At 40.4% G+C, this 21,311-nt stretch overlaps 1 protein-coding gene across 3 annotated transcripts in view; it reads right to left on the bottom strand.

The window, feature by feature from the left end:
• The window catches only part of PCNX2 (pecanex 2), a 153,468-nt gene that overhangs the window by 43,759 nt on the left and 88,398 nt on the right, over positions 1-21,311 (bottom strand). For all 3 annotated transcript variants that reach the window (XM_038176128.2, XM_038176129.2, XM_038176127.2), the window contains 2 exons: positions 11,829-11,937; positions 7,100-7,229 (listed from right to left, as the gene is read on the bottom strand). In XM_038176128.2, the coding sequence (XP_038032056.2) occupies positions 7,100-7,229; positions 11,829-11,937 (239 nt within the window). The remainder of the gene's footprint in view (positions 1-7,099; positions 7,230-11,828; positions 11,938-21,311) is intronic.

The following is a 21,311-nucleotide window of genomic DNA, read 5'->3' as shown; positions in this document are numbered from 1 at the left end:
GATTTCTTGTAGGACTTCTTTTAGCCTGGGGCTTTACCTGAAGCAGCACCTCAAAGCCCTGCACATCCACTGAAGGGGATTAAAGACCAAGCCAGTGCTGTAGGTACAAGTCCAGTGACAGTGCTGATGGTGTGCAATGTGAAAAAAATGTACCATACAGGTACAAGAGCAGGGAGGAAAGGGTCCTGAGAAGACAATCAGATGAGCAAGTCCAATGAGTAACATTCAACTTCAGAGCTCATGAAGAGCTAAAACTGGAGTACAGACAAAGATGTTCCTCGTTGTTCAAATGTTTTGTTTTTCTCTATTCACTCCCCATGCCAGAACCGTGACCACACATGTGCCTGAAGAACAGGGTGCAACTTCCCAGAGAGCAGTTTATATTCAAAGTTTCAAGAGAGAAGCATTTTTTTTTCCAAAAAACATCTTTATTGGGGAAATTTTCTAGTTATGAAGGAAGAGTAATGAAGGAAGAATAGCAACAATCTACTAATGCTTCAGCTTTTGCATAAACACCAGGTGGGGAGTGCCACTGCCATCAGCAGGAACGCTGTATCCATGGGCAGACCTCAGGATCCCCTAGTACCAAGCTAGGCTGAGCATTCAAGGATCTAAATCCCTTTGCATCAGAAAGACTCAAAGAATTCATTATGCTCTATCAGGTGACCCATTCTGATTTGAAGACAACACACCAAAAATTCAGACTAAAAGCCATTCATTCATTGATCCTGTTTGTTTCGACTTGTATGTCCCGGGCACTAATGAGTGCCCATTGTGGATTTTATCTACACGCTGAAACTTATTTATACTATTTCGCTGAGTTTTAAATTATCTTAACACTCAATAAAAGCCTGGAGAAGCCCTGAGGCCAACCCAGTGAAGAACTCTCTGTCGTGGTTCTGCTCGAGTGGGCAGCCGAGCTCCACCACAGCCGCTCTCTCACTCCCCTCCTCAAAGAGGAATGGGGAGAAAATATGTGAAAGGGGCTCAAGGATTGAGATAAGGACGAGAAAATCACGCAATAATTAGTGTAACGGGCAAACCAGACTCAGCATAAGAAGACAGATAGTAAGATTTATTGCTCATTACTAACAAGCTAGAGAAGTGAGAAACAAAGGAAAGAAACCAAAAGCACCTCCCCCCCCATCCACCCTCTTCCACCTCCTCCCCCCGAGCGGCGCAGGGGAACGGGGGAATGGGGGTTATGGTCAGTCTACAGCACTTCTTCTCTGCCGCTCCTTCTCGGTCACTCTCGTCCCCTGTGCTGTGGGGTCCCACCCACGGGATGCAGTCCTTGATGAACTGATCCGGCGTGGGCTTCCCACAGGCAGCAGCTCTTCCAGAACTGCTCCAGATATGGGTCCGTACCACGGGGTCCATCCCTCAGGAGAAAACTGCTCCAACCTGGCTCCCCTACGGGCAGCAGCTCCTGCCAGATCACCTGCTCCTGCGTGGTCTCCTCTCCACGGGCTACAGGTCCGGCCCGGAATCTGCTCCGGCAGGGGTCTTCCACAGGCGGCAGCCTCCGTCGGTGCAGGGCCACCTGCTCCACCGTGGTCTCCTCCACGGGCTGCAGCGTGAAACCCTGCTCCACCGTGGTACTCCATGGGCTGCAGGGGGACATCCTGCTTCACCATGGTCCTCACCACAGGCCACAGGGGACTTCTGCTCCGGCGCCTGGAGCACCTCTCCCCCTCCTTCTACACTGACCTTGGCACCTGCAAGGCTGTTTCTCACTCCCTTGACTCTCCCGGCTGCTGTGTGGCGCAGCAGTTTTTTCTCTGTCTTAAATATGCTCTCACAGAGGCGCAAAACAACATCGCTTATTGGCTCAGATTTGGAAAACAATGGGGCCCTTCCCAAACATGGGGCAGCTTCTAGATCTTTCTCACAGAAACCACCCCTATGGCCCCCTGCTACCAAAGCCTTGCCACGTAAACCCACTACATTCCACCCCTCGCCTCTGTGAAAAGCATATTTAAGATTACTCACAATATACTCTTACTTTACAATTATCACAACAATTTTCACAAATTTCACTTAAATCAAAAAGAAAACAAAATTCACCACACCAAAATAAACATAACATCATCACAGCACCGACAAGGTGGACATTTTACACACACACCACCCCTCGTCCCTTCACCACACTAACATTTCACAGTTACTGCTTTCTTAAATTCTTCACAACTTGTACATTCTTAACAATCATCCTGCGCATATTTTGCCCGTTACTTCTACCAACTATCATCCTTATCTCAAATTCCTCGAGCCCCTTTCACATATTTTCTCCCCATTCCTCTTTGAGGAGGGGAGTGAGAGAGCGGCTGTGGTGGAGCTCGGCTGCCCACTCGAGCAGAACCACGACAGTCCTTTTTGGCGCCCAACGTGGGGCAGCTTCTAGATCTTTCTCACAGAAACCACCCCTATGGCCCCCTGCTACCAAAGCCTTGCCACGTAAACCCACTACACTCTCTTAAAAGAGCTGTGGTCACCAAAGGGGCTAACAGAAATAAAACTGAATAGGAACTGATAACAAAGGAACTGTAAGCCCAGTACTGTAAAATCTTTGAACTGAAATACAGTGCTTCTTTCTGCTCCATTTATAAAAACAGAGAACCAGAAGCAGCCAAACACAAAAATTAGCAGAGAAGGAGAAGCAGTTTAGGAGAAACTGAAAAGATTGCAATGAGCTGCAGAACTGCTTGGTGCAACGTGCCTTTCATGCCAGGGGCTGAAAGCATTCAGAGAAGATTGAACTCTGAGTAATGACAACTGGCAGCGACATAGTCAAAACAAAATATTTCTGAAATTATATTTGAGGAAGTAAGACAAACAGTAACTCCTATAGATACGGGAAAAAAAGGGTTTTCTTATGCTTAAGTCATGCTGTAATTGTTGACTTCAGAGGTTAATGTACCTTTCTTGAAAGTATTCATTATAAATCAATGTCTCAGACTACTGAACTATAAACATCTGCTGCAGTTGTTCCTCTGTAAACATCACCACTACGGAGGTCTAAGAACATATGAGAAATTAAACAACATAATGAGAAAAGACTTAAGAAAAAAGAAAACCAGCCTGAAAAAGGAGAACGTGAAAGGTCTGAATATGCAGCTCCCAAGCAAGGCCCACAGACAGTTGTGGGTGAATGGCATTTTGTGTTCAGATCGGGGGTTCAGCAGCTGTACTAGACAAGCCGGCTCACAGGGAAACCAGATGCACTAGGGTATGTTAAAAAACAACCATTTAGAAGTGGAAGATTTGTTATTTTATGGGAAGAAGGGAGGGAGCAGATGGGCACATTTCACAGCTTTTTTTCCCACACACGTGCACGATGTGGGGTCAATCCTGGTTATGTCCACACTGGGAAAACGCTCCCCACTCCACCTGAAGGCTGTGCATGAGGAACAAGTGATGTCAGCCAGCCGGAAAAAAGAAAATGGAAACTGCACTAAATCTGAGACAGGGCAGGTCTTCCTTGCCCTCCATCCCCAGCTAGAAGAACCTTACCAGCAGCTATTTTCCAGACCACAATGACAGAGCAACAACATACTGATGCACTTGGAGAAAAGAAAGACTTGTTCACATAGTCTCAGACACAGAGAGGCATCCGGTAGTGCCATTCTGAGATAACTGGCAACTTAATCACAGCCTCTTTAGAGACACTTAACTAAATTAGTTACACTACACAGTAATTCACTAGAGACCCTTCAAAGCAAACGCAAGCTGTGCCTTCCCCAAAAATAGGCACCAAACCAGATGACCAAGAAAGAACAGAGGCAAGAAGGAGCAGGGCAGAGGAGAGGGAGGCGTGTAGGCACTGAAATCTCTGGATTGCTGCTGGCAGTGTGCTCTTTACGGGGACAAGTCACAGCTGCAGCAGAGAAGGGGCTGCTCCGCATGATCCAGGGATTAGACCCACTGGGGAATGAAAGGAAACTTTCTACTCGGTTCTGCCTGTTGCCATATCCAAGATACAAAGCAAGATAAGAGGACAGAAGGAGGGGGAGAGGCAAAGTGTTTAAGAAAAAAAGCAAAGCAGTGGAATGAAACAACAGCATTGGAACAAACACTATGCTTTAAAGTGCCTATACATTAAATAAGATTTACTGCTATTTCCTTTTCTCTCCCTGCCATCTATGGCCTAATCATTCTACCAGCTGTGAAAATACAGAGTAAAACAGGACTCTTCAAACTGGGAAGCAGAACCCAAGCTAACGACAGGACAAACCCAGTGTAGCATCAAACCTGTTTTTTTGTTGTTGTTTGTTTGCTTTAAAGAGAAAATTTCTCACAGTTGGACTCCCATGGGACAAGCAGCTCATGAGAGCAGGCCAGCTTTCTGAATTCACGCCCCTCTCTTTTCAACAACAATGGCAGCAAAAGCTGTAAAAAATGGTTGCATGACAAGTTGTTCTTTCTTAACCTCCCCCCTTATTGCCCTTTTTTTTTTTTTCCTCTTCTTTAAAATCACCCATCCCTATCCCCCCAGAAAGGTCCACAGAAGTGCACACACTAAACAAACAGCGTGTGTTGACTCCGGGGAAGAACACCCATGCTCTGCACACACACCGCCAGAGCACAAATAGGCACAGTATGATTCCTGAATTTTGAAGAGCTTGCTAGGAATTTCACAGTTTGCTCACTGTCAAAATGAGCTTTTTTTTTTTTACGTTTTCTTTTTAACCTACTTGAGTTCCTCCATCTCCTTGAAAAAAAACAAGCTATTGTCTCAGTTCTCTGAGACTTTCAGCTCCAGATCACATCACCTGGAGTGGCAGACGTCCCATCAGAAACCCAAGGAATGGGGTGTGTGCTTCATTAGGTTACACCCAATGTTACCCAGGGGTGTACGCTTCCTTGAGTGAAAAACTGGGTGCGTGGCTGGTCTCAGAGCAGTAAACAGAGTTAAATCCAGCTGGAGGCCAGTCACTAGTGGTGTCCCCCAGGGCTTACTGTTGGTGCCGGTTCTCTTCAGTATCTTTATCGATGAGGTCAATGGAGGAACCAGAACAACTTCCCCCTCTAGTTCAAGTTCCTGAGCCTATTTAACTCCATGGCTCTGACAGAAAGCATTCATGCCACCTCTTTGAGTTTTTAGATATGGAAGGGTCAAGATCTAAGGCAATAAAGCAATGCTAGTCTCGCTTTATTCAATTATTTCAAGCATTTTGTAGGAAATTTCCCTATTCTTAATACAATATTACTCCCTTCCCCTATCTTTTTGTCTTTTTACTGTATCCGTTTACTAACCCAGGAATTTTTCAGTCAAACTCTCTCACTCTTTTCAGTTCTTCATGTGAGGAACGAAATACTGAAACTCGAGTGAGGCAAAGGAGAATCAGAAGTGCTAGAGATCAAATGAACATAAATTTAGGAGGTGCGCGTTGTGGAATGCCACAGGTTCAGACAGTTATTTTGCTTTGATAACTATCAGTCTTCTACAAAGCTGTTCACTACTTCTGAAAGGTTTTGGAGGGCCAGGTTGTGGTTTCTGTGTTTTAAGTGACAAGACCATAAAAGATACACTAGAATTTCCAGACCTCCTAATTTAAGTACCAGGCACTATATTTTGAAATTCATTTGAATATCTTCTGTTCACGTTGTCCCAAAAGCCTTATACCACCAAAAGCAAATGAAAATGGTCCCAGCTATTTCCATGTACAGTAGCCTACAGATACCACACTAATCTAATACCATTGAAGAAATGTACAACCACTGAGCTTGATTCTCTAACCTGTACCTAGAAAAGAAGCCACATGCCACATTAAAATGTTCTAGCTGAAGTAAAATGCAGCAGATGTTCAATTCTCCCACTTCCTACTTAATGTGGTTCAAGGTTTCTGTCAGAAAACATAAAGCTGTCTGTGGGATTGGCAGTAGCTTCCTGCTTTTCCAAGCCTGCCCTCAAGTTTCACTCCAATGAAATAATGAACAAGCTGACCCAGAAAAGGATGTGTGAGAAATAATTTTATGAAGATCTGACACCAGTGTACAAAACTTGGCTCACCCCAAAACCCTTTCACAAATCTCATCATATCCAGAAGCTTTATGTAACTTGGCTTTGTCTCAGTAGTTTCTGTACAGAGGAGTACATCTGCACTCACTGACACAAATCAAATTAAAAAAAATATAAAAATCTTCAAAAACTCATAAGAGCATTTCCCCTAGAAGATGGAAGAATCAATTATTAAAATTTCAAGTTCTGAAGTCTCTGAAGGTGCTCAGATGCATCAGTGATACTGATACCAGAAGTGTGATAAATGTACAACACTTCTCACTGGTCTGGCCAAATCCTGCTTTGGCCAATGCAATTTTTACTTTGTACCTTCTGTTGCTGTTCTGCAGCTGCCACAACTTACTCAGAGCCCGGTTACATGTTACCAGGTATTCCCTCTGAAAACTATCTCTGCTTGGAAAGGACAGAGTTTTCTTGCCTCTACCACTCTTGTTGGGAACCCATTAGATTCCAGTTACCAAGATCTTTGAAACCCTACAGGGTAAAAGGAGCAGAAAGTCTTTATTCAATCTGTTCAATATTCTAAGTCTATGTCCTTCTGAAACCAAATGAATGACAGCTAAATTCTGACAAAATCAATTCTTATGTCAAACTCTAAGATCAGATGTAGCAAGTAATTACAATGCACACTCATCACCACTTCTCTATGAGAGTTACCTGCCACAGCCCAAGTGGTACCATTTAATCAGGCCAGTATAAAATATATTAATGCAGCTTGACTTCGGTGCCAAAGGCTTAACAGATTTAGTTGCTAACACTAGCTAGCAAGACAAAAAGGGCTGACAACTGGGAGTTTCACCGTGTTTTGTTTTCACAGCTTCATTACTGTATGCCTGCACAACAAATGCAACATGACACCTCATCTGTAGCGCGCTGATAATTGTTTAAATACACATTCAGAAATAACTAAATAACCATGAAATCATAAAGCACCAGGATCAAGATCAAAGGTTAACCTCTCAAGGCCTACAACAATTTAAGGAATATTTTTGGAAAGAAAAATATCTCCACAAATGAAATTAATGAGAGCAAAACCTTTAAAAATAACAAGTGTAGAAAACTTTTGAATAGTCTTACTTGTAGTTTTTCTCCCAGAACTTGATCGGTCTTGCATATGATGCGATAAAGATGACACTACCAAGAAATGGACTCAGCGGAGTAGAAAAGACTGAAGTGGCCAGAGTTTGGAAAAAAAGCATAGCAGAGTCTGAAAACTGCAAGTTAAGGTAACACAAATGATTTCATCATACTATCAAAACATTGTTGAGGCAGCTCTTCAAACCATTTTTGCCTTTTTATTATTTATTTTACCAAAGAGGTGGAGGGAGGAGAGGAAATGAAGGCAGGCAGTGCCAAATTGCCAATTACCAGCATGTAATCCGTGGCTTTTCAGTGCTACACAGCTGTAATGGAGGTGACATGTCTGAACAGAGTATGGTATTAGCAGGGTGACTGTCTAATCTCTGCCTGAGGACAGATCCAGACTGTAGCCAGAGCAGTGAAGTGCCCTTTTCCAGCAACCAAGCATATCTTCAACACAAAATGGCTTTCGAGAGGCCTGACAGAAAGGGTTTAATTCACACACACACACAAAAAACCACTAATATTAATTTTCTTGGAAATTCTTAGTTCTGCGCATTAGTCTTGCTTCCAGTGAATCCAGCATTGCCTTCTGTGAGTTTCTGCTTATTCTATGATTACCTAGTGTACAGAGAAATAACTATGCCTATACAATCCAACCTGCTACCTCAAAATTATGCTTTCAGGTTAGTTTTTACCAACCATTTTATACTCCATGCTGACTGGAAGGTTAAAAAAAAAAAAAGTGTAAAAGTGTTCTGCATTTCATGCTTTTTAAAACATATACAAAATGAGAATGTGAGGGTAGGGGAATAAAAAGCATCACCCAAACACCACCATGAATGCCTGAATTCATGGCTTACTTTAAATGTAAATTCCTATTCCAGGCTGCTGGAAAGCATCTTAGAAGACAGACAAGGATATAGAAAAACATGCATGTTAAAAGGAACATGATTTAAAAACAGAAACACACACACACAAATAGGCAAATTAAATGTTAGGGATCAACTCTTCTTTAAATCATACTGGGACCATAAAAGCTTGGGAAAATAGTTTCCAAGTCGGCATAAGAGACCAGTTGTCCTTCCTTATGCTTCTCTTGGGAAGAAAGTACTAAATAAAAATGCCAAGGACAAAGGAGCAATGATCAAAGTACTGCAATTAATTGCATCTCAGACTAAAATTACTGTCAAATCACACAGTACCCACAGTCCTTTAGCTTACTCTGTTCTAATAATGTGTGTCCCACAGTCTGAGACTTTACAATAATTATCTTTACACGCGTAGCATCATTTGCAGCACACTATTTCCATAAAACAGCTCACTAGCCATGCTTTCAAAGTAATTTGCAAAATCTAGAAACAAATATTTGCCAAGAGATATCTCTCGAATCCCTCAAACGTATTAAAAGAGAGTGGTCCTGAATGGTGTCTTTGTGCATTAGTGAACTTGCAAAATGAGCTGCCCTCAGAGTCTAAAGTTCAAAAAGCAACAGAGAGCACAGAGCAGGAAGCAAGTGCATCAGAAGTTAAACTGTCATGTTATGCTGCAGTCATAACCACCATTGGCTGTAAAAGATGAACAAGTATTTACAAGTGTCAGATAAGGGAAGGAGGCATTGAAGCTAAAGAGACAAAAAGAGTAAGGAGGACAGATAAGGACAGTAAATCAAGTTTTCTTAAGAGGGTTCTAATGCCATTATTGATTTTAAAACTGCCACCATCATGAGTTAAGACATTTAGGACTCCCCTGTGAACTGCTTGTGTTAAAGGCATAAGCAGTAGCAACATTTTTATTTTTGCTGAAAGACATAATGCTCTGCTGTATGCAAGTTGGAAGCCATTTCCCATTAGACTCGTGAAGAGTGGTTTTAATAAAGTGTTTCATGTATGTAAGCATATCACAGGAACAAGTAACAGCACCAGACCGACTTACCTACAGCTGATGTGTACAGTGGCATACAGATGTATATACATGGTGTGTACAGATGTATATACATAACTGCCAAAAAGGTACAGGCATACTTTCCTGTTCTACGTCCCAAGACGGTTCTCCTGTGTGCCATCTTTGTTATGTTATATGCTGTAGAAACAGAACTTGTTTCTTTGAGAATAATGGGTTTTCTTTTTTAAGGTGGCCAAAATAAAATTTTGAGAATTAACTAAAAACTGTTCAGCGTGAAATAAAATGTTGTTTGAAGATTATGTATTATTTAACAATCTGTTTGAATTCAAATTAGCTTCAAAACAAGCAACTGGAAATTTTGTTGTTTTCAACATCTTCCACCCCCTTTTTTCAATACAAAACTATGGGGTAAACCCAGCCCAAACCCTCTGATGCCTCAAACCCACATTTTTAATTGCCATTACTAGGGGCCAAGACATTTGGTCACTACCAATCACTTAAGAGAGCGGGACAACCAAGTTTCAAAGGGCTTCCTTTCCTGATGCTAGAGCTGTAAGCCTGAAACAGCCAAAGCAGAAACTCTTGTAAACAGAATAATCTGAACTACAAGCACTTTTTTTTTTCTTCCAAATCTGACTGTTCATTTATTAGGTATTCCTTTGACTACAAACTAGACTGACTTTTTCAGTATGCTAACAATTTAAGGGGTACAGACACATAGCCTCATCTTACCCATTTAAGCATTGGGAAGTGAAGCAGCAGCTCTCTCCTCCAGCCAGAAGCCTATTCCTGTTCCTGGTGTTTCGGCTCACAGAACCACAGGATTAGGAGGGACTTTAAGGGGTCACCTAGACCATCTAGCGGCCACAGCCAAACCTGTATGTCTCCTGACAGATGTTTGTCTGAATTCCTGAACGTCTCTAATGGTGGACACTCCACAACCTCCCCCAGGCAAAGCTCCAGGTGTGTTGCCCTTTGTACCCTGCACGCCTGAATTAAATGCACTAAAGAGAGAATAACTTCTCGTATCACTGAGCTCTATGGCAAAAGCTCACCGAGGCACTTTGAAGTTTAAAAATTGATGTCCTGTTTGCAGAAGTGATCTAGGCCATTAAGAGCCACAAATAATTAACTCTGCAAAGAAATGGTAGGCTTAGTGCCTCTGCAAACTGCAATACTTATTCATTAGTACCGTCTGCAGGGTTATGGTAACAACAAATAAAAATACTGTGCAGAAAGGCAGAGTTATTGTTGTTGTGGGAATGCTAACTTTTACATTTAACCAGTATCTTAATTGCAACATTGCCTTGAAAGACAGATTTGCATTTACAAAGGAGATTGTAAATATAAATAATAGAAAGCTAGTCAAGATCACTTCGGTAATAACTGTGTACATAAACTGAATCCTGCTTAGTTAACTGCTTTCCATTTTGCAAAGCTTAATTGGTACTTTCATCAAGAGTAAAGTTATCACTGCACAAAATATATGACCAAGGGGAAACTCGTTGAAATATAATCTTAGTTCTTAGATGTTTTGCTAAATAACGTTATATGTACATTCCTGCAATTCATACCTACAATGGAGATGAAAAACAAATTTTCTGTTGTGAAATTCCGTAATTTGCTACAAATCACTCCAAGTGTTCTGATGGATCAAAACTTTTTAAAGTGTTTTCCTCTTGTAAATAGCCAATTTAAAGCTTTCCTTTTGGGAGTTGTTCTGGCTTCACTTCTCTCTGTTCAAGACTCCCATTTATATTTCCTAACTCTAAACAAAAGCATAGCTACTCAATGCAGCATATAATTCACTATATCACAGCAAAGAGCAAAGGGGAAAAAAATCACCTGAGGGGGAAAAAAATATACTCTCTGTGAGATGAAAGGGACAAAGGCTTAAACTTATATATCTAATAAGCAGCACAAAGTAAATTCTTCAGTACATCTGAACTAAAAGTACCCAACTCTTTTTCCACAATTTTGTTGGAAGGGAAGGAAGAAATGAAAAGCTTGTCTCTGAAAATGGTTTACATACCAATAAAATTTAACTGATCAAATTTAAGTGTTTTTGTTTTTTTTTTTAAATAGTCATTTTCCCATGTTACATCAATATTCTAACTGAATTAGACCTTAAAGTGAGATGTTTTTGTTCAGAAAATCTTCTCTGTGACAACGGTCATAGCCCTGGAAAGGGCACTGAAACATTTTCTGAAGTATTTTAGCATTGATGAACATACTTATAAAACAGTGGAAATGTAAAAAAATGTAAAAAAGGAGAGTGCTTTTCAGTCCCACAGTGAAAAACATACACTGAAATAGTAAAATCCAGCTTCTGAAACGCAATAAGTAAATAAATCAGGACAGGAATTAGCTCACTGACATGAATTTGTATCTGAGATACTAACTGGAAGCAACTAAGGAAGTACTTAATATTTTAGAGCTCAATCAGCAGCATGCCCAACACTTTTACAAAACCAGCTTCTGTATACATAAAAGTCTACCCAAGCTGAAGGGAGTATGCCAGCCATACCATTTCTTTCCAGACGTGTCAGAAGTCGGTGCTGTGAACTGTCGAAGTATGTGACTAGGTGAGAAGTGGGCAAGCATAAATAAAGCAGTCTGAGTCAGAACTTGGTTTCCCGGTTTCAAATCCCATACAGTCAAAAAACAGAGAAAGCTAGATTCCCCAGGAGGTGATTTAAGCATTTTCGCATTTTAAAATACAAGTTACCTGGAAACTTCACACCTTGTTTGAACACTGTAGCTAAATTATATACATGAAAAGGAATTTGAGAATAAAGAAAAATAAATTTATAAAGGATATGAGGTATTGCAAAGAGCTGAGCAAAAACATGGAACGACGACCCCCACGCAATCTGCCAGGGAGCGATGTACGTCATGATGAACTGTAACTTTTGCAGTAGGTCCCACAGCTGGAAAAAAAAAAAAAAAAAGTGACATTTTAGGCACTGAGGTGAATTTTAACTAATAATATCTGAAAATAACACATCTTTTAAAACTGTGCAGCAGAATGAATGTGAAATAGCTTATATTGCGTTATCTCTCATTGGCATTCCAGCCTTACTTTAGTAAGGTACAAAAATCTATTCTTCATTTGAAATTCACACTTACAATTAGGTATATTCTTAACCACCATACTGAGGTCCAGATTACCTCTCTGCAAAAACATGTCTGTTTTCATTGGGAAAACATGTTTCCTACTACTTTGAAGTAGGACAACAGGTTCTGATTTTTGCTGCATATATCACATTGCCAGGAAGAGACTCGCGTATTACAGAAGAGACCCCAGGAGAAACTGGATATAGAAAAAAAAGGAAGCTCGAAGTGTGATGCATGTGGCTCTGCACATGGAAACTAGGCACATTTCTCACAAACACAATAATTTTATTTGTTGAATCAGTAGGAGATGCTATCACTGTCTGAGCATATGCTTGGCATTAACCATGAATTGTAGCTGCATTTTCAAGATCAAACCATCCCACCATAAACATGCTGCACTAACGTGATTTTTTATCGTGGCACTGGACAAATTGGAAAACAGTGAATTTGCTTTTGCTTCCTATAAAATATGCTTGGTGCTGCAACTAGCAGCTTCTGATTCAAGAATGATGTGTACTTATTTCCTGGAATACATTTTTCTTTTCTGCCAGCTCTCTTGGCATCAGGCCAGAACAGATCTTTTGTCTTGCCTGCACTGGGCTATCAGATTCATATTGCAGCGTGAGTTCCTGACACGCTGTTGGGAAAGATTTGGCCATCAATAGTCATTAGTGCTCAAGACACACACAAGTTGAGAATGAACCAGGAGTACACGCAATATTTCATGCTCGCATAGCAAATACACACTGAATTTCTCGTAATAAATCTAACTGAGTTAATGAAAAATAATACATTGCCAGTATCCCGAAAGACACTGAAGATATGTCAATACTGATATATTAAACACTTCCAGGCAACACACCCAGACATAGGTATTGTACATTCTTAAACTGGTAGAAAGGTCCCTAAGCAAGGTTTTGGGCCAGTTCAGCCAGCACTCTTCAAGCAATTCCCAGGCACGGTTTGGAATGAAACTCCTCTGTGGCACACACCCAGTTGGCAGCTCTGTACCTCCACCTGCATACAAGCTGGGAGAGTTGACTAGCACGGACACAAGCTTCTCCATGACAGCTGCCTCAGCAGCACAACCTGGTCCTAAGCACAATTTATTCACTACCGTGTTGACAGCCAGCGAGGATGCACCTTCACTGGTTAACTCATTTCATCTGCCTCTAAGTTTCCACCCCCAACGTAATGCTTGACCATCTGTATCCACATCAGTAACGCACTTACAAGATGTTTCCCTGAGCTTCCCTACCAATTCTGTTGTAAATAGTTGCAAATGAACGGGGAGGGCGGCACAGAATGACTAATAGCATTAAAAAGTTCTGGTCTTTGTGTCACCAAACGATTGCACAGGCAGAGCACACTCCAGTTTTAATTGATAAACCTTCCAATTGCAGTGGACGCAGTGCTTCTCCTGTATTCTGTGCTTTGGCACAACTCAAAGTAGGTAAAATATGCAAAAATACAGTTCCTGTTAACTCTGCACAAGCATATTATTTAAAACCACCAAAGCTCAGATAAAAACTAGCTGCATGATCTCTTCAAGGCACTGCCTGGTTACCCCTGCTTAATTTAGCTATGAGAAATTCATATTTTGTCAACTTTGTTTTCTCAAAAATACTACATGTGACTCAAAAACTACAACATCAGATAAAGTGGGAAAGTAAAACCGAACCGAAACTAGAACTGACTCCTATTTATTTGAACCCTGTTTAGGAGGTTGGAGGATTGCTTTGCATTGTTTCATTTTTATTTATCTGAAATGTCTGAATGAACAGCTGGGAGAAAAGTTATATCCACTAACAATTTAAGTGAAGGGCTGAAAAAGCTAATGACTGAAGTGAAACCTCAAAAATTCAGAACTGCTGCATAACCCAGCAGATCGAAATCACAAAGTCATAAATCACCCCAGCTGTGTTCAAAGCTCAGGGTTCATCAAAAGGTTTTCAAATCTCAAATAAAATGCAGGTTTTGCATTTGCTAGGAAACCAAATCCAGGAGGAGACCCTCCTGGCTTCTTGTTCCATTACATCATTTTCATCGTTCTTTAATATTTACAAATTCTTGCAAAATAGGCCATGGAGCCTAAACTCCCCGCTGCTTGCAGCAAGCCCTACTATTTCTACATTCACCACTGCTTGAACTTGCTGTTGTTTCCTTCAGCATTTGCCTCTGAGCTACTGCTTCTACAAAACAGGCAATGGAGCTTGTTTTCATTCGCAAGAACGTGCATGTAAGAACACTCGAGTGAACCTCTCTTGGTTTTTGAGAGCCTTGTGACACTGCACCTAAGGGCCTGGAAATGTGTGATTTTCAAGCTATTGCTTTCATTAAGAGTTGTCAAGTGCCTCTAGTACTTCTTAAATTACCGTTGCCAGGGCATGCTCTGCAAAACACCTTAAAGGAAACTTGCCATCACCATTTTACATATCTAAATATACTTACTGAAGGTAATGTCATATAGAGACTACAGCACAGAGATTTAGGAGGAAGTCAGGATTTGGGTTTACTTTCTCTCCCTTTTTTTCTTTCTCCTAGAAACATATGAAAAAATATTGCTCCTTAGCAGTTTTAGCCAATTCACTACATATTTTCTTCTCTTTCTGATACAGGAACTCCAAGGATCGACAAAGTGCTATGGCTTTACTCACAGAAAAACAGAAGCTGCTAAAGTTTGCCTACATAAATACAAGGAAGCTAATCCTCAGAAACAGCTGTAGTTGAAATAAGTGAATGACTAGCCGCATTTTGGTCTTCAGTAATCATAAGACATTAGTACATGTATAAGAGGAAAGCCTTCAACACCTTTTAAATTGTCAGAACCAATTAAAATTAGAAAGGGTTAGGAAAGCCAAACCCATCTGGAGTTGAATCGAGTGAGGATGGTAAAAGGGCAACAGGAAGGATTTCTACACGGCTATCAGCAGTAACAGGAAGACCAGGGAAAGCATGGACCCACTGCTGAATGGGGCAGGGGACCTGGTAAAGGACAAGGTACTCAGTGTCGTCTTCGCTTTGGTCTTTACTAGGATGACTTCAGGAATCCCTTTGCAGATAACAACCCAGGGATGAGTGGTGTCACAGGTTGAGGAAGGCAACCATTTCACCCTCTATTCAACACTGGTGAGACCATATCTGGAGTGCTGTGCCCACTTCTGGGCTCCCCAGTACAAGACAGACATGGACCTACTGGGTTGTGTCCAGTGAAGGGCCCTGAAGATGATTATGGGACTGGAGGATATCACGTATGAGAAAAACCTAAGAGAGCTGGGATTGGTTAGCCTCAAGAAAATAAGGATCCTTGTGAAGGATCTTACCAATGTGCATAAATGTATGATGCAGGGGACTAAAGAAGGTGGAGCCATACTCCTCTCAGTGATGCCTGTGACAGGACCAACAGGCAGCAGGCACAAACTGAGATATAGGAAATGGAACATGTGAAGACTTTCCACTGTGAGGGTGGCTGCACATTAGAACAGGTTGCCAAGAGAAGCGGTGCAACCTTGGAAATATTCAATACTCAGCTGGACGCTGCTCTGAGCAATCTACCGTAGCTGAACCTACTTTTAAGCAGCTGGGTTGAACAAGACAAACTTCAGAATATCTTATAGCCTCAACCATTCTGTGATTCTGTGAATCATGAAATTTATGCTCAGTAAAGTTTGTTCTGAATGAGGGTAATAACTTGCTCTTGATAGATGTGAAGTATATTTTCAAACAGTGCTAGTTACAAAAGGGGGAAGCTTCCAATTTGAAGGGAAAACATTAAAAAAAATCTGTGCCAAGTTTTTCCCATCTTCATAACCTCCTTAAACACATATAAAATACTAATTTTTCTTTGAGACCTCTACATCCCAGTTTAGAATGATTTATCAGTGAATATTTATATTACACTTTCTTAGAACTTCGTATTTTCTACGGTTCATTAAGCAGAAAAATGATATATTTTTTTAGGGTATAAAGTTCTAATGTTCCTAGATACCTCTACTCATATGACAGTTTTGCACTCTAAACAGTTTTTAAGTCTTTGATAAAGAGTTTAAATTATCAGTATACTTAGTGAATTTAAACTACCACTTTCTTACTACTGTCAAGTGAAAATGCAGAATACGCATCTTCCTTTTATATTTATTTTATACAGACAATACATTTTATCACCTTAATCATCCTTAAGTCTTCTGTGGGTTCTGATGCCTCTACAGAATGCCGGTGCATAAACTAGTTTTCTATGTGTCTATACAAAAAGTAGAAGCAAAGACTAATTTTTTAAGGATTTCTTTTAAATCTGGTTATTCTTTCTTAACCAAATTTAAATAATACCACTAATTAGGAACGTGACTTGAAATTAATATTAAAAAAAAAGATTTGGGAGTCGGAAACACCACTAAAATGTCATCTCCTTTTCCCAGCTTGTTATATCTCAATGATATAGACAGAGATTAACAGTTGAATTTAAAAGACACTGAATGTGAGATGGAGACTATGCAATGCCTTCAGCCTTTGGCAGCCTGTCTATCTGTCTAGCATCTGTTAGGACTCTGTGTGGGCAGACTCCTTGGCAATACTGGGACTAAATAATGCATAAACATTAAAATTTTCTTGCTAAGCTTGAATTTTGCTGTGTTTTAAAGAAGTATATGCACACATTGGTTTTAAACAAAAATAACTGTCATACACATATGGCTCCATGCGCTGTGTGCAACACAAAAATGAGAGAAAAAAAAAACAATTATTCATCACTTTGAAAAGTTATTTCTTTATATTCCTGTTTAGATCCTAAGAACTTGAGCCTTGAACTAAGATATTCAGATACTGAGGGGTGGGTGCGTGTGTGGGGGAACTATGACACAGGCATTTAATTTTTCACGTTAAGCTAATTCCAGTCAGTTGGTAGCTGGAGTAGTCTTGGAAGTAAATTCTGATATCTACTGGTACATTTTCTTTATTTGCATTTATATGCATATTTATGTCAATAAAATTTAAGATATATTAAAATTGAAACATTATAAGTATGCACATGTTAATGGATATGAAATTAAACTTGGGTGAAATAATTTTATTCTAGTTTGTGGGTTTGCTTTGCAAATCATTGACTTTCTAGTTTTTATTTAATGCTATTTGAAACACTTTTCACCTACAAAATCCTAAAAAACAAGATTTACTAGAAATATTAAATCTTGTTAATGCTTGTGCATAAATCATTATGACATTTTATTGGTGTATTTGAATAGAGCTAAGTTTGAATCTATGACAAATTCTTTCCAGACTGTCTTTATTTGCTTCTGCTTACATTTTACAAGCCTTTACATTGCGGAATTTCAACATCGTTGTCTAATGCAACATATATAAGAGGATGAAATTATAATCAGCCCAAGGCTCCGATACCAAATCTTGTAGGATTATACTCCTGAGACACAGTGTTCAGCACCTAGCATCAATGGTATACAAAACAGGTATGTTTTAAACAGGTGGAGTAACAAGTCTCCGAAGCCTTAAATTTTAAGTTAAATGTTAAACATCAGGCATAAATATGATGAGGATTACGACAATATGAAGATGATAAAACATACCAGCCCTGGATATGCTCATGGCAGAGGCTGCTGCTTCCAACATTGTCAGCTGACAGCAAAAGCCCAGGGAAGGAGATTGTGGTACTGAAAGAAACCGTCTCCCCTATTTCCCAAGATGGGCAAAAAGGACAAGATCACAGATCAGCTTAATTTGCAGAGGACTGAACAAGTGAAGTAAATCAGCCAGGAGCTGTACCAATCCAGCTTTTTCAGTGAAGCCTTCACAGGCACGGCTGCAACTTTCTAGAGATTTCCTTTAGATAACGTAGACATAAAAATGCACAGAGTTGTGTGTTGAAGCACCAGATACTCAAGATTTCTCTCTCAGTGCTTGCATCAACAGATACAGCACAAGGCTCTAACAGCATGAATGTAAATGAGTATTGTCCTCAATATGTAGTGAGCCAGACGGATCCAGGGAGCAGGTGTACATCCTCCTGCACCCGAGACTGTTTGTCCTAATCTAAAAGAAAAACACACCAAAAAAATAAAAAAGGAGAGAAAATTAAACTGGGGAATAGCACTGGGGAGTAAAGGCTAACAAAGAGGTCAGAGACAGAACACTGAATGAAAAATCAATTAAACCACTTCTCCAATATTCAAAGGAAACATGAATTGTACAATGCTCAAGAGAGTTAAGGAGTCTACAGAAAATACCACTGGGATTATCCTGTCAAATATCAGATATAGCCTTGGGTATTTTACTCAGCAGAAAGTGTCTTAACCGGGTTTATATACCAGATATCAAAAGTTGAGGAAACAGCTGTGAGCAAAGAAGGTGCAGCTGATTAAGACACTGGATTTCAGTATGCCTGGATGGCAAGAAATGGATTAAAATACGAATTAACAACTTAATGCCAGAAGCTTTGAAGTGAAACATCAGATTTAGAGTAGGATGGAAAATCAGAAGGAGACAGAAAAAAGAGTGAGGCTTTTGACTTATAAGTAGCACCTAAATCCACTGGAACACTCAGACAAACCAATAGTTTTATTGCCGCAAAGGTTAATTACCTTAACAAAGCACTAAGAAGGTCAATGCACTTGGCAGTGCTTTCTCATAAAATGAAGGAAAATAAGATGACATGCATAATTTCTTCCCTGTCCAAAGGACTGTGCTGTAGATGTTGAGCTCTTACAGAGTTAAGCCTGATCAACACGTCTGGCAGGTTGCTACAAGCCGGTGTCTTAGCTAGAGTTACTTTGACATTCAGATGATCTTTCATAAATATGTGACATTGGATACTATGGCAAAAAGAAGCATACAGAAAGAGAAAAGTTTGTATAAAATACAAAGTGAATAAAAAAATGGATTCCTTATTAGCTGGAAAATGTATTCTGGGAAGGAAGAAGAAACATCAGACAGGGAAATTGTATTCTTAAGTGAGCTCAGCAGGGGTAACAGTATTTAGGCAAATGAATTCAGTGTTAATGAAGGCAAATTTAACAAGCTCTGGTTCTTTGATTATTTTGCCTTATGCATGAAGACAAATTCAGAGCCCTCAGTGGATTTGACTATCAGAAAATATAAGGTGATTTCATATTTTAGTATTGCTAATTAGTTCATCCACACACACAAATTAAGAGGCCATTAGACTGCCTGCCAGTAGCATACAAGGCACTGAAAGAGATATATTCCTATACATTAGAGGGTTAATGGCAGTGGGTCTTACCATTCCCTTCAGGATGGGTGTAACAGATGAGCGTGTAAGCTTGGCGTGGCTCCTTCTCTGGGGTTTAAAGGAAGTTGAATGGATTTGTCAAAAACTGATATTCTGAAGTGCAGAATTCAACAGGTACGTCATCTCACTTGTGCTCTACACATGAAAGTTACAGGTAAAAGAACCAACTCACCGCAGCCTGGCATACAGGAACCTCCAACATGCTGCTGTTTGCTCTGAGTTGTGAGCAGACAGGCAAAAAACAACAACAAAAGCACCCACAGAGATTGCCAGAAGCAACCACACAGAGTTTACAGGGCAACCAACACTGATTGCAAGGGCAATGCCAGCTTAGATGCTTACAGACTGAGGGGATCAGAACAGCATTTACAATCTCGGCATAAATGCTGTTCTTGCAGCAGCTATTTCCATCCTTGAAGTCCTGTATCATGAAGTTCAACTTGAATAGCCAAGAAGTTGCATGCTGAAACCCACCGTCAGGCACATAAAATCCAATTACAGTACAAAAGAAAGAGGCAAGATGATCAGCTTGTTTCAGGCCCAGATGGATGCTGCAGACCTAGTGCCGGCCTACGTGAATGGCTGTAGCACAGGTATAAGAAACTCAAATATTTTCAAAGTGGATTGTAAACCTGCTCCACCCATTTGTACTGGCAATCTGGTATGAAATACTAGACAAGATGATTTTATCAAGCCAAAAAGGTATCTGTGTAGCACAGCATGAAATATGCAGGCAGTTTCTTTAACCAACTAGATCATGTAAGAGAGCGAATGCAGGGAAGAGGCACTCCAGTCAAGAGAACTTATAATACTCTTTGTCTGCTGATGGAGATTCTCCCTCTGTATTAAAAGATGACAAGAATTTGAAGTTCTCCATCTGTGTTACTGGAGAAGGATCACTTTTTTCCATTTACATGCATGTAGATCTTTTCTATGGCTCTAAGAAAGATACAGCTGCAGGAAAAATGGAAACAGGTTGATTTCCCAGCGGCCCCATTCAGGTAAGTTAGATAATGCTACAGGCTCAAGATTCAAACTGCTCACCTATGCATGTTTCCTTGAAAAGGATTCACCCATACAGCCAGACCACTACGAACAGCAGAGTGACTTTGGTAGCAATACCCCAACATTCCTAAGCTGTTTTAAGAACCCAGCTAAGTCCATCTGAGAGCTTGCTGGTGTCCACTTTGCCTGAGCTTGTGAATCTTAATTTTCTGGGAAGCAGCATGGACTGATCCTTGGGTATCACCTTGTTTTAAGACATGGTGACTCTTTCAGTGGACCATTTTGTTACTTCTTGCAGGTGTCCATCCACAGGCATGAGGGATGCTGCTATTTCCTTGTTGCTATGGTCAGCATTGCCTAGGAAGTCTGCAACTGCAGAAAAGTAAACCAGACGCTTTTTTTTTTTTTTTTTAATTGCAGACAGGCAACTATGTACACTGTCTCCTGGATATTACAACTGAGGGAGAGTTGGCCTTAGTTTGGACACTGCCAGATACAAACATCACAAAGAAGAAGTGGATATGTCTCTTCTTTCCTCCCCAGTCATTTCTCTCTTTGCTTCCTCAAATCAACATTGGCACCAATCAAAGCTCCAAAAGTAGTTCAGGAAGACAGTATCACACTTCACCAACAAGAGTTAAAAGATGCGCATGGCACTGGATGAAATGCAAAGCTGGATCTTCAGAACACAGAAGAGAGCTGGGGACAAGCCTTGCCCTAGGCATTTCTGTTAACACTTAAACCAGTTCCAAACCAATATCCTGGCTGTTTTAAAATTATTTGCATTGATTTCTAAATCACACTTCACAATACCTCTTCATTCTTGACTTCAACAGCTGTTATTCCAGAAACCCTTTAAAAGCAGCTCACACAGCTGCCAAGGAGGACAGTGCTGGGCACATTCCTTTTATTATTTTTTAAACTGCA

This window comes from Anas platyrhynchos, chromosome 3, assembly GCF_047663525.1.
Source record: "Anas platyrhynchos isolate ZD024472 breed Pekin duck chromosome 3, IASCAAS_PekinDuck_T2T, whole genome shotgun sequence".
In the NCBI taxonomy this organism is placed as follows: Eukaryota; Metazoa; Chordata; class Aves; order Anseriformes; family Anatidae; genus Anas; species Anas platyrhynchos.
The sequence above is the reverse complement of the archived record's forward strand: the minus strand, read 5'-3'. Positions and strand labels throughout refer to the sequence as shown.